The 15,270-nt window shown below is 35.5% G+C and overlaps 1 protein-coding gene across 1 annotated transcript; it reads left to right on the forward strand.

Annotated features, from left to right (window-relative positions):
* Positions 1–14,493: 14,493 nt before the first annotated feature.
* On the forward strand, positions 14,494–15,066 carry LOC143539110 (putative phytosulfokines 6). The gene is made up of 3 exons (XM_077032520.1): positions 14,494–14,623; positions 14,708–14,760; positions 14,867–15,066. The coding sequence occupies exons 1-3, from the start codon at positions 14,527–14,529 to the stop codon at positions 14,984–14,986; spliced, it is 270 nt and encodes an 89-aa protein (XP_076888635.1). The 5' UTR covers positions 14,494–14,526; the 3' UTR covers positions 14,987–15,066.
* Positions 15,067–15,270: the final 204 nt, after the last annotated feature.

The following is a 15,270-nucleotide window of genomic DNA, read 5'->3' on the forward strand; positions in this document are numbered from 1 at the left end:
AAACACGAGCTCCAAAAGCTTGAAGCCGAATTTTGGGAATTGAAACAAGAAAGTGGTGATAATGCCGCTTACTCGCTCTGTTTTCATGAATTGAGCACCCTTGTACCTCATTTGGTTACCCCGCTCGAACGTAAAATCGACAAATACATCGAGGGTTTACCCATGCTAATTCGGGACTCAGTCATGAGTAGCAAACCCGAGAACCTTGAGGACGCAATTACTTTAGCCGGTGCGCTATCGGAGAACCACGTTAAGGCGAGTACCCTAACCATAAAGAAGAAAAGTGATAAAAGCAAAACCGAACCCGCACCCCAAGCCAAAGTTAACCCATCACCTCAAGCCATCAACTACTCAAACTCTTCCCGCCACAACACCAAAAAGAAACCCAAACAAAACCACCGAAACTATGTCGTTACCCAACCGCAACCGCAACAACAACCCCAAGCTCCCCCACAAAATCGAAAACCCTATACCGGTACTTTTCCACTATGCAACAATTGTCAACTTCATCACCCATCTCACTTACCTTGTCGCCATTGTACCATTTGTAACTGTTTTGGCCATCTAAATAACACTTGTCGTTCCGCACAACGTACTCAACCCAACCAACCAAGAACCACTCCACAAAACACCCAAAACCGCTTTACACCTTACCCACAAAACCCTCCTCAACAACCCCGAGCTTGCTTTAACTGTGGTGACCCAAATCATTTCCGCAACAATTGCCCACGACTCACTTTTGCAAACCAAACCCAAACCGTAACCACACTCCACTATCAAACCCAAGCCTACCAAGTCCAAACCTACCAACCTCAACTTCCCCAACTCAATGCACCACTCATCCAACCCATGCAAGCCATCCAAGCACCTTCTCCTCCACCACCTCATGCACCTCAAGGAAATCCCGGTAACCAAGGACAAGCTTTTATGATGAATGCTAATCAAGCTCAAGTGGCAAACGATGTTGTGAACGGTATGTTTTTAGTGAACGAGCATTTGGCTTCTATATTATTTGATACGGGTGCCGATAGAAGTTTTATTTCATTAAAGTTTGAATCTACTCTTGCCATACCTCGCACTAAGCTTTCTCGACCCTTTTCCGTCGAAGTCGCCAATGGAAATTCTATCACCATAAACTCGGTCATTCGTAATTGTTCTCTCACTCTTTGTAAGCGTAAATTCTCCATCGATCTCATTCCGATGCAAATGGGAAGTTTCGATGTCATAGTAGGCATGGGTTGGTCATCTTTGCACCGTGCCGAAGTCATTTGTTATGATAAATTCATTCGGATTCCGCTTTTCAACGGTAAAACTCTCAAGGTCTACGGCAAAATGTTTCCTAAAAGGCTCAATCTCATGTCGTGTTCTCAATCGCAAAAATACTTACGCCAAAAGTATGTTCCGTTCCTAGCCCAAGCGGTGGTAAAAGACCACAAGGAAAGAAAAATCCAAGATATCTCCATTGTTTGTGATTTCCTCAACGTCTTTCCAGATGATGTTACCGGTCTTCCACCCATTCGTCCGGTTGAATTTCGAATCGATCTTATGCCCGGCGCAATGCCAGTGGCCAAGGCTCCTTACCGTTTAGCCCCGTCGAAAATGCAAGAGTTATCAAACCAACTCGAAGAACTTTCCAACAAAGGCTTTATTCGTCCAAGCTCCTCTCCTTGGGGCGCTCCCGTCCAATTCGTGAAAAAGAAAGATGGCTCGTTTCGCATGTGCATCGATTATCGTGAACTCAATAAACTTACTATCAAAAATCGTTATCCTTTGCCACGAATCGACGACCTCTTCGATCAACTCCAAGGCGCAACGTGTTTCTCCAAAATCGATCTTCGATCGTGATATCATCAGTTGCGTATTCGCGAAGAAGACATTCCAAAAACCGCATTCTGTACTCGATATGGACATTTCGAATTTTTGGTCATGCCCTTCGGGCTAACCAATGCACCCGCGGTATTTATGGATCTCATGAACCGCGTTTGCAAACCGTTTCTAGATAAATTCGTTATTGTCTTTATTGATGACATTCTCATCTTCTCTAAATCCAAAGCCGAGCATGAGCATCACTTGCGTTCCATTCTTGAACTCTTAAAGCAAGAACAACTTTATGCCAAATTCTCCAAATACGAATTTTGGTTGGAAGAAGTTCAATTTTTGGGACATATCGTAAACGATAAAGGTATTCATGTTGATCCCGCTAAAATAGAGGCCATTAAGGATTGGAAGACTCCATCAACTACCAAGAAAATTCGATCCTTCCTCGGTTTGGCCGGATATTATCGGCGTTTCATTCGGAATTTTTCCAAGATCTCGTTACCCCTCACCTCCCTAACTCATAAAGGAAAACCATTCGATTGGGGATCCAAACAAGAAGAAGCCTTTCACACTCTCAAGGACATGCTTTGCAATGCTCCCGTTCTAACTCTTCCCGACGGAAACGACGATTTTGTTGTATTTTTGCGATGCTTCTCATCAAGGTCTCGGTTGTGTTCTCATGCAACAAGGTCAAGTCATCGCTTACGCATCAAGGCAACTAAAGGTCAACGAGAAGAATTACACGACTCATGATCTCGAACTCGGTGCTGTTGTTTTCGCTCTCAAAATCTGGAGACACTACCTTTACGGTACAAAATGTGTTGTGTTTACTGATCACAAAAGCCTCCAACATATTTTTGACCAAAAAGATCTCAACATGAGACAACGACGTTGGGCCGAATTACTTAGTGACTACGATTGCGAAATTCGCTACCATCCCGGTAAAGCAAATGTTGTCGCCGATGCCCTTAGTCGAAAGGTTAATGTCAAATCCGTTTTGCTCCTTAGTGTCATTATTCAAACCGATCTTCAAATTCGTATCTTTCAAGCTCAGCGTACCTCCATTGAAGAAGGCAACATGTATGATGAAATATCGTGTGGAGCCGAACTGCAACTTGAAACCAAACCCGATGGTCTTTTGTACTTTCTCAATCGTTTGTGGGTTCCCGATCGCGATAACCTTCGTACTTGTATACTCGACGAAGCTCACAAGTCACGGTATTCTGTTCATCCCGGTGCGGATAAGATGTACTTCGATCTTCGTGCTACCTTTTGGTGGCCGGGTATGAAAAAGGACGTAGCCTTGTATGTATCTAAATGTCTTACTTGCTCAAAAGTTAAAGCCGAACATCAAAGACCTTTTGGTCTACTCGAGCAACCACCGATTCCCTTTTGGAAATGGGAAGACATTGCTATGAACTTTATCACTAAACTACCCAACACCCAAAAAGGAAACGATAGCATTTGGGTGATTATCGATCGTTTAACCAAATCTGCTCATTTCATTCTGATCCGCGAGAAGCATTCTGTCGAGCAGCTTGCTCAAATCTATGTTCGGGAAATTGTGTGCCGACACGGTTTACCATTGATTATCATTTCCGATCGCGATGCTCGTTTTACTTCTTATTTTTGGCGATCTCTTCAAGAAACCTTGGGAACACGTCTCGATCTTAGCACCGCTTATCATCCTCAAACGGACGGACAATCCGAACATACGATTCAAACACTCAAGGATATGCTACGAGCGTGTGTTCTTGATTTCGATGGGAATTGGGATTCCCACATCCCTTTCATTGAGTTTTCTTACAATAATAGTTTCCACTCTAGTATTGGCATGGCTCCCTTCGAAGCCCTCTACGGTCGAAAATGTCGTTCCCCGATTTGTTGGAACGAGATCGGTGAAGCTCAAATCACTGGTCCCGAACTGGTTCAAGAAACCACTGACCGTATCGATCAAATCCGTAAAAATCTTCTGGCCGCTAGAAGTCGTCAAAAGAGTTACACCGACAAACGACGGAAACATATCGAGTTTAATGTTGACGACCTTGTCCTTCTCAAAGTATCTCCTTGGAAGGGGGTAGTTCATTTTGGAAAGAAGGGAAAACTAGCTTCTCGATTCGTTGGTCCTTTTAAAATTCTCGAACGGGTTGGAAAGGTGGCTTATCGACTCGAATTATCGGAAGAGCTTACCGGTGTTCATCCAACTTTTCATGTTTCGAATCTCAAAACGTGCTTAGCCGAAGGTAATCTCCATATACCTCTCGACGAAGTACATTTCGATGAAACGATGATCATGGTTGAAAGACCTGTCGAAATTGTTGATCGAATATATTAAACTAAGTCACATCATATTCCAAGTATTATTTATAAACACTTATTTCTCCCACAACACCATAAAATTTCCAACACCTATTAAAAGAATTAAAATTATATACTAGATTTTTCTAAACTCGTAATTTGTCACTAAATTGTTCAAGGAGCAAACCGAAAAAGTCTCAAATTCAAACCTATGAAATTCATGTCAAACTTGTTGCCTACTTTCGTGTCATTGATAATTCACACCCACTTGATCCACGAGAAGAAATTTGGATTGTCAACTGTGTTATATATGACATCTCCGACGACTCCATCACTTCGAATAAGTGATCTAATGAGATTGAAATTAATTTATAATCATATGAAGACACAGATAATTAACGGTCGATAGTTAATGAGATTATGAGACTAAAACACGAAAGCGGTTTGTCCCTTAACCGAACAATTGTGCATACTTTAGATGACATGGCTTGTCCCTAAGCAAAGACATAAAGTTAAAAAGAAAATTCTTTTAAACGCAAAATAAGATATTATCAGTTCAAACAATACAGACTTTCCAATACACTTTAGGTCCGTAAAGATCAGGGAAGGCCCATGGAGAACCGAACAGAACATGCTTGAATTCGGTTAGAATAATTCCTTGCATATCTATTGGCCGATCAAGATAAAATACAAGCTAGTATATCACCAATCAATTAACCCTAGACAAGCCAAAATTTGTAACCTATAGGAAGGAAAACAAATGCACTTGTACAACAACAATAATGTTTGTTTTAAGTTACTAGATTCCTCCAACATAGGTTGAAAGATTGATAGAGGCTTAAAGTGAAGCATATCTTTATTAAATATATGATGCTCCATAAATTATTCAATATTCCCTTGATTCGTGTCGATCTAAGAGCCAATCACGTAAGTGGGAAACTTTACCACTAGAGTCACGACAAACCTTCACAACATGAACATCACCATCATACACAATATATATACATCTTACCTTTAACTCAAATTTGTTAAAGTGGGTTAATACGTACAAGTCCAATTAGGGTTACAAACAACTTACGTCCATTGATTAGCTTTTGCTTTTATATGTGATGTGATGTGATGTGATGTGATGTTTTTATTACTTTCAATTTGTAGTTGTTTGACTATAGACATTAGACTATAGTATTTTAGTAGTTAAATGGCACAGAGTATATAGTAAACCAACATTAATATTACTAGCGATGATATATTGCTTTTGTTAAATTGTTGGAAGAGCTGTTTAATTTATATCGTACTTAAGCATCTTGTTTAACAACGGGTGGTTTCCCCATAATAGGTTACTATGAGGGAGTTACTTCTCAGGAGTTGTGTACCACAGGTGAATTGTTAGTGTTTGTTAATTGATGTACCACGTGTGACTTTACTACTCAAGGTAAAAGGTTTACGGGAGTAACTTTAGGGGGTTGTTTCTACATCTTGAAAGTTAGTTTGTTAGCGTCTGACAACAAGTGGTTAGGATATATTAGGGCTCGTTTTAGACATAGAATTAGTTCGTTCAATTTGGTTTCGATTTTGTATCATTTTCATTCTTTTCCTAATCAATAAAAGTGTGTTAGCCCTAACTCAGTTTAGGGTTTCATTGTGTAATTGTTGTAGTTCATAGTTTGTGTTGAGTACGTGTTCTTCAGGGTAATTGATACAGTTTACGCTAATTCGTTAACAAAAACGTTTATTCTTCGGGGTAATTGTTACAATTTACGCTAATTCGTTAACAAAAATGTTTCTGACAAGTACTTGCAAACTCAAGAAAGAAATGATAAGAGGTTGCTAAGGGTTTCTTTTTAATTTTGCTATATATTTATTGTATGGCACTATGGCATATGAGAAAATAAGGAGTTAACAGATTAGTAGGAAACAATGATCACAATACACGAGACAAAAATAAAGTTGATGGCATATATCACATTTCTTATAGATTATATTTAATGGTGACTGGGGACACGTATATCCGCGTTAATGGCACTAAGATTCGATTTAGGCAGAAATAGAATAAGCACTATTAATCACACCCTGCTCATGCTTTTCTATACCACTATACCACTCTTATCCAAGGATTTAATATATACAAACACTAAAATTACGTGACAATGTGTAGCTGTTTAATGTTTATGTTAGTGTAACACAGTATAAAGAAATCTTTAGCTACTATATATAATATGTGTGTGCGCATGATTATGATGTAGTGAAAAGGCTTTTTACGTAAAAACGATGACTTAATTACAAGTGTCTCGACCTTGAACCTACAACCCCTAGATCTAAATCTGATCTCCACATAGTAAATCTGATCTAAATCTAAATCTGAAACTACAACCGTCGATATAGGTTACTCAAGGAATCACGCAAATCTAGCGTGTTCATCTTTGTTCTCATTTTCTCTTAAAGCATTGTTCGTGTTTGTGTGTGTGTTTTTTTATTAATTGAATCCCTAACACTCGTTACGTACTCCATTAGCTTAGTGTCAACAGGTCTTTGTGTCTTTGTGTATAAAGTGATATATATCACAAGACCATAGTATCTATACATACTTTATGAGACTATTTATTGAACCTTTTATGTTTCCTCATATTTAGAAACTAAAATAAGAAACCAAGCATTTGTAAAGTGGAAATTAAAATTTTAAAAACAATGAATGGGAGTGGAGTAGGCACCAAAATGGTTGCTTGCATGTGGGATCCAATTAGGGGTTTAACATATACAACAGGCTTAAAGATGACACATGTAGAGAGAATCTTTTTCTTTAAACCCACTTGTTGCATTACATGCATGATGCATCTAATCTAATGTATAGATTGATGGTTATCTATTTATGTGATGCTTTTATGATCAATATACCTCTTCTCCCATAACTTTCATAAAAAGAGCTCCCAAGATTATTATTTATTTATTTACTTTCAAAAACATAATCTATTAAATTATTTAGAGAAAATTGTACAATTGGTTCATGTTTGCAATTTTGTTTTCAGATTTTAAAAATTGTAAACTTAGTCAAAACATTTATGAGAGAGTTACGTATTAATCCTAGTTACTTTTTAACGGAAAAGTGATGTCGTGCATAAGTCATGTGAAGTTAATTATGTTTTCAAATTTGAAACTCTAATAAAAATACTATTTCAAACTACAGAACTCTTATTGTCAAACTCATCATCTTAGGTTATCCAAAAATTGAATGTTCGGTTTATAAGGTGGTCAAGTCAACGTTAGGAGGTTTGTAGTTTAAAGTATCATCATGTGTTTGATTCTTTCTCTGTGATCGCAACTCCTCAACTCAAATCTCTTGAATTTTCTATCGGAATTGCTACCACCAGGCAATTAGCAACGTCAAGGAACAACTATGACGCTAAACTACAACACACAAACCCTCTCACGTTTCCACCAAATGATAAAACCAAAAAGCGACACCTTACTTTATTCATTTGACAGAGCCGCATCAGCAACAAACGCCATCACTATCACTTTGTAAATATTTACATTTTAATTTAGGTTTAGATCTTATTTGTGACGACCGATGGAATAGGTTGAAGTTGTCTCCGAGCTCAATACGGTGGGAGAGGTTGGGGTTGTTTTTATTATTTTGGTTATTTACATAACTGGCCCTTTTATTTAAAATATGGTTTTAAACAAATGGCCCTTGTAGTTATAGATGGTATAACTGTTTTTCATAGAGTTAACTGAGAGTTTGCGTTGAAGTTAGCCTTAGAATTCAAGATTGTTACAAAAATAAAAGCATCCCAAAGTTGTTGCATTTTAGTATCGGTATCTAAAGATGCAATTGTACCTAAACCATAGATACCATCTTTGTAACTAGCTCTATTAATAGAGTACACTTCTTAGAGTACATTGTCGGTCTTTCCCTATTTTGATTCGGTTTTGTAAATTTCAGAATATCCAAGCAAGCATAAGGGCAATAAGGATGAGCGTGAGGTAATACAAGCAATTTCACTAGCAACATGTTGGTTGATTTAGAGAACAAGAAATGACAAGATTATTAAGAACAAGCTTTTCTCGATGGAAAAGTTAATTGGTGAACGATATCAAAACACCCTTCTTTTTATGGGTGAAGCATAGGCATCTATGATCATGTCTAGATTGGAAGGTTTCTGTGACATTCGTCAATTTCGGGTCTTGTTTGTATTCGTTTTTGTATTTGTTTATTATGTAAACCAACCCGATTTGTAAACCGAAGCTTATGTTATAATCAAAATGATAGATTTATATTACAATATTGTTTCACACTTGTTGGGTCTTAAAACATCCTATTTTTATTTTTATTTTTATTTTTATTTATTTATTTTTTATTTTTTTTTTTATTTTTTTTTGTTGTTTTGTGTTTTTGTCTTGATCCATTTTGCATGAAAACTCTTTTGTCTCACACCCATATTTGACCACCAACATTACCCTATATATACACCTCCTTTCCTCTTCATTTTCCCTTGCTACAAAAAAAAAAAAAAAAAAAAACTCTCTCAAACATCGAAGATTCAAGGTTATCTTCTTAAGTGTTCTTCAAGGTTTTTAGTCTTTGATCTTAATTAGTTTATGTAGCCTTATTAATACTTGTTTATGGTTGTGCAACATATATATAATATACACCCATTGTTTACCTTTGGTAATTACTTCTCCGATTCCGGTCGGTGAGGTTTCGGACCTCATAAGGCAAGGCTTCATGGAGGACTCCGTGTCCTTGATATATATACATCTATATAACTTGTTCATACATATTAATCTTGCTTATTTTAGTTTGTTGGTCATGTTTACAAGTTCCATGGTTATGGGTTTTTAAGAGTCTACGCTTCGGTTTAACCGTAAGTAGCTCTAAACCGTAAACCGAACTTTGTTACTAGTTTTGTTAAATAATTGTTTAAACATACTTATTGTTAGATCTAAGTTTCTAAAATCATTTTTACAAATTCTATGGTTATGGGTTTGTAGAATCTTACCTCGGTCTTAACCCGAAACACAATCCGAACCGAAAACCGAACTTTTGTTTAAAGACTTTATTGTTAACTTTTGGTTGTAAAACTTAAAGTATTTTTATTTGTACATTATTATACAAGTTCTTTAATGTTTGGACATGTGGAAACCATCTATGAACTTGTTGTGAGATGGAAACCGAACCAAACCAATTCTTACTCGCTTAACGTTCGTTGTTAGTTCTAAAACAATGGAACTGCATACTTGGTTAAGTCTTATTAAATTTTATTGAGTTATCTCATAACATTCAATATTTTGGAAAGTTGACTTCGGGTTTGACCAATTATCAAGACCCGAACCGACAACCCGAACACTCGATAAAAAAAACCTTTTTAGTATCTTTATTCCAAAGGGATTTGCATTCTTGCATTTTACCCACCTTATTACTTAACATAGGTTGAGTAAATATTAAGGTTAGATACTTTAACCTGGTTTCGAGCAAACTTACATTTTTAAAGGGTTATTATTATAAATTCTTAAATAGTTACATTTTAAACCTTGAACTTTAATTATTTACATTTCTCAACATTTATTTTGTTTAAAGACCTTCAAGACAACCTTTCTAAATTCAAGACTTTTTTTCTTTTTATGCATTGTGCGTTAAACTCGTCGTTCCAACAAATCTCCAAAATTATCATCTTTCAAGTTTACTACTTGAAGATGAGTACTTCATACCCCATTTTCCATCTTTTATTTTGGGGGTGACATTTCATACTTATTCAACAAAATGCTTTATATATGAATCTTAAATCACAAACGTAGTTGTATACTTTACCTAAATAATTGCTCGATTTGGTGTTCTATGCTTATATGCCTATGTGTGGTTGGTGGAACTATAAAATCCTAGACTATTTGGCATCCCCTTATAGCAAGGTGTCGTTAACGTAATGCAATTAACGATAACTATAAAATCTTAGACTATTTGGCATCCCCTTATAGCTAGGTGTCGCTAATGTGTTTAGCGATATCTATTTATCCAAATTACCACTTTTATTTATCGTTTCGTATGCAAGTTTTGTGGCTATCTTTATTATATACTAATATGATTAAACTTATGAATTGCTCACCAACCTTTGTGTTGACAAACTTTATTTTATGAAATGTTGCTGGTTTGCATCTTGGTTGATTTATGATTGTGAAGAAAACGACATCAAAGACCTTAGGATATTAGTAAAAATGAACAATATCAAATTTGTCATATTTTGTGATATCTTGTTTATGGTTATTTTATGGATAATTGTTATGTGACATTTTCGATGTTGTGAAATGAAATGAGTTTATTAAATACTGTCACTTTAATTAGTGTCATGTGCTTATGAACAATCTTTACACCTCGGCATGTTCCGCCGCCTTTGGTCGGGGTGTGACAGTTTCATGCAAAGTTTAACTTCATGCTCGTCTCCGAGTTCTTATATGCATCAGTTGAGCCTAAATAAAAAGGCTTTTAGGCCACAATGAATAACGAAATATATAAGCTAATTTTTTAATTAACATTAATGTTATAACAATAAGAAGTCCCGAAAGTCACAATTAGGATTTAGGATTTGTCACACCCCAAAACTGAGCCTAGGAGTGTGATCAATAGTTGGTACCTGTTTTGTAAATGTATCAGAGTTATGGGTTAATTTTAGCGGAAGACTTAAAGGTTTAATATAATATTAACTTACATTGAAAAATTACTTGGGAATTAAATACCCAAGTTTGAAGTTTTACAAAATATTGTTTTATCAAATATTACAAGGATTTGCATATCAAAAACCGAGCCACCAAGTATGCGAACTTCTATCTCCAGGATGACTCTAATCCTTGTATCTAGTATCCATCAAACTTAATTACCTGCAAGTGGGATTAAAATACGTCAGCTATGTGCTGGTGAATCGTTATGACTTTAAAAGCATTTAAATAACAATCATAATACAAATATAGTTTTCTTGACAAGCTCAGTAGATATATTGCTATACCTGGTATTCGTAACACTGCCCTACACACACACAAGTCTCCGAGCCACGTAGCCTGTACCGGAGAAACTATATATGACCATTAGCCCGCGGCAACGTAGCCTTTGACTGCTTAGGCTTAACAGTTATGTTTGGATCCAGACACATGTGTATTTGGTCTGAGTTGTTTTTATTCTCTACTTTGTATTACAATGTTTTAGAGATCACGTAATCTCATGCAAATATTTTGACTGACTCTATAAGACAAACAACCTGTCTATCTTATAAAGTATAAATATGTTTGACTGTTTAAAAAGGTTTAACGTATTCACCTGTATCGTCGGTGTGATTGATACAAACTTGCTTGATTGTGAATGATTGCTAACCTATAAACAAATAGGTTTGAATGATCACCTTGATGGTGTTTCTTGATTAGACTGCGAACCATAAGTCTGGTTTTAACCTTGATTAGGTTTGTGAATGTTTTGAAATCATGATTGTATTTGTGTGACGTTTGGTATGGCATGCTTTGGCCTAATAGAGTATATCACGTTGGCAAACTTCTCCAGTTAAGTAAACGGGTCCCGCGGTTGATTGGGATGTGTACGATTACTTACCTTGGGCAAGAAGAGTCTACTAATGATATCCCCCTTCCAGTTACTACATGCCCATCAAAATATATTTTTATATAACATTATCTTTAATAAAATAATGTTTATTGAAAACTGTTTGTGAATGCATTTGAAAATATTTCTAAGGTTCAAGGCCATAGCCTTGACTGAGTCTAAACTATCATAATAGAATTGTAAATAACTTAAACTTAGATTCTACCTTAGTGAGTGAACGGGAATGCTTATACTAAGATAGATTGGTTCCTTGATTGGCAGAACTTCGCTCCTAACTCGTTTATATGCTCTATGGCTCGTTTAAGCTTCAATACTCACACAAACTTCAAGAAAATGGACCTCAAAACTTCCCGGAAAAGCTAGCACGCTTCCCAATACTAAGTGTGTGTTTATGAGTGTGAAAATGGGATGAAATGGAATAAACCCGTAGCTGCCCTTTTATAGGCGAGTTTTAGGGACCATCGCGTAGCGCGATGCCCTTTATTCTTAGGCCGTCATGTAGCGTGACGCTGCAATTGATGAGGTGATGCCACGTGTTGACACGTGGTTGGCCACATGGCCCTGATTACTTAACCCGATCATCACGTAGTGCAATGCCCCTTCCTCACTGTATCATCGCGTAGCGCGGCGCCCCCTTTTTCTAATTTCTTGGAAAGCTGCATCGCGTAGCGCGATGATAAACTCTCTACCCCCATCGCATAGCGCGATGGGTCTGGAATAATCAAAATTTTCATTTTTACCCCTTTAAGTTTTAGAATTGTCACTTTTTGGCTCAAAATTGAGCAAGGTATTCCCGAGATGTTACAGGATTCAGCCTCTGGTCTCTCAATGTTTCTAGAATTCAATCAACCACTGCTCGACGCTTCGTGTATGTTTATTGTTTATTATGATTATTATTACTTCTTTTTTTCTTTTAAATTTAATTTGGGACCAATAACTTAAATACATTATGAGTAAAAAAATTTATTGTGCCCAATATTTAATTAAGAGGTTAAGCTTTATACCTATTTCATAAAAAAAAATTAAAAATATAATCATAATAAACAATTTTGGTGAAAGTTTAGTGTAAAACTGTAAATATCACTCCCTTTTTTGTAATAAAAGTTTCAAATTTTTAGGAGAAAAATTAAAATAAAAAAGAGAGAAAGGTAAAAGATGGGAAACAGTTGTTTAAGACTTTAAGTACGTGGAAAAGGTTGACTTTGGGTTGTTGGTGTCAGCCACTAACACACTGATTCTTTCTAAGATTACTTTGGACCACTATACCCCTTGACAATGACCAAACACCCCTTCACTCAATATATGTCTTCAATGGTGGTTCACATGACTGGTATCATCATCATTAGCATAATCACTTCTCCATATATATCGGAACCATTTGCGTATCATAATAATGTTAATTTCATCATCACTCATGTTATTCTATGCATGCTAACAAAATAACAATTAATATGACAACATGTTTACAAAATTACAACATAGAAAAATATATGAAAGAATATATGGTAGACACGTAATGGGTTAGGATAAAATAAAAACCTGTTAAGTTGATAAAACTCTAGAAGCTCATTTTCAATCACATATTTTTAATTAAACTTAGAATTTTGTAGTTTATAATTAAAGTTAATAAAAAATGTAAAAGTAAATTTAACTTTTTCTCTATCCTGAAAATATATGTAAATGTTAGTAAAAAAATATAAAATAATAACAAAACAATTTTATTTTTTGATGTTTTATATTAAATGTAAAAGCATATATTACATATGTAAAAAAAAGCGATGTTAAATTGGGTTTTCGCAACTCACCGAGTTTTCATTCTATACATTGTCAGTGCATAAATCATAATCATAATACAATTGATGTTTTATAGTCACAATATTGAATAATTATAATTATATATTATTGGTAATCAAAACTAATTAGGTCTCACAATCAAATAATTCCGTGAAGGGGAGTAATAATAGATGGATGATATATAATTAAAAAAGGATTTGGTTTCATACACCGGCTAAGGAAAAAAAAAGACAAAAAAAAAAGTTGCATAGTTAATTGTATATCTAAACTGCAGTTTACAAAGCATACATGATGTATAGAAACTGAGTCGTTTAAAATAACAAAAGTAAGTAATGAACTTCACATGTTAAGTGACAGATGGCTTGATGCAACATAAAATAGATTTTAATCGTAATCTGTTCTAACTAAATTACTGTCACATGAACGTAAATGTTGTTAATGGCGCACTATGGGGTTTAACAATGGCCATTGGCGTGATTTTGATCTCAAAACTCACCACCAGTCCAACCAATTAGAATTGACTTATCAGTCTTATATAGAAATAGCGTAATTTTTAGTTAGAAAAGTGCAAATAGAAGGTTGTTTTCTTTCGTGTTGTGGGTGCCGAATACAAGGTTGAGGTGGTGTTGGGTCAGCTAATTAACAGTGATCTTTTGTCATTGGAGATAACTTAGAGATGCATAAAGGCTTTATACGGCTAGATTTGGTTAACTAACGGTAGCCTTTTACCATTGAATCACCCTATAAGGAGGACATACTAAATTATTTGTTTGATGGCAGTTGTATAAAAGAAAGTGAGATGTAGACTGCAAGACTAAAAAATAGTGGTGTACATGTAAAATATCCATTCTAAACAGTCAATCAAAGTCAACACAGATGAGTGGGTTGTCATTGCATGTATTTAAAGTTTTTAACTAAAGTATCCCCACCCCACCCCCACCCCACTCCCAACAACATATTACATATATACATTACACATATATCACACACTCTCTCACACAACACCACCCAAAGTTGAGACAATGAAGCACAGCTTCCGTTGTGGTGTTCCTTTCATCTTCCTTCTCTCACTTATTGCCTTCTCACATACATCTGCTCGTTTCTTGCACACCAAACCAGGTAATAACAATATTATTATTAATATTAATACTAATATTAACAATCTTTAAGTCTAAACCTAATTAATTTGACATCATTTTGTAGATGAAAACATGGTGAAACTTGATGAATCCATCAACACTTCTCTTGACTTCAATGTAAATTTACCATCTTACCATCTTTTTTTATTAATTATTAGTTTGTGTTGTTATACACCTATACTATAAAGTTCATTTGTTAATTTGTTTTAAGTAACATTTATAGGAGGTTATGGGGTTGGAGGAGTGTGGAAATAATGGAGATGAAGATGAAGAGTGTTTGAAGAGAAGGGTTCTAGCAGATGCTCATTTGGACTATATTTACACTCAACACCATAAGCCTTGAAATAAGTTGTGTTTCACCCTTCATCTTTATATAGCTTTAATATTTTCCTTCTCATTGTAACATAGGGTTAAGGTCCAATAATTACTTACTTAGATTGATTGTCAAGTTGGTCAAGTTGATTAGTTATACTTAATGATGTTTTATGTAGGTTATATCATATATGTATTCTAGGTAATGTTGTTGATGATATGAATTGTGTTATTGGAGTATTATGATCACTCGAATAGTAAATAAGAATAGTATGTATGTTTCTGTTAAACATGTACCCGAAATATACCAACAAT

This window comes from Bidens hawaiensis, unplaced genomic scaffold (genome assembly GCF_021521415.1).
Source record: "Bidens hawaiensis isolate Kalapana, Puna unplaced genomic scaffold, B.hawaiensis_p1.1 tig00011798_1, whole genome shotgun sequence".
NCBI lineage: Eukaryota > Viridiplantae > Streptophyta > Magnoliopsida > Asterales > Asteraceae > Bidens > Bidens hawaiensis.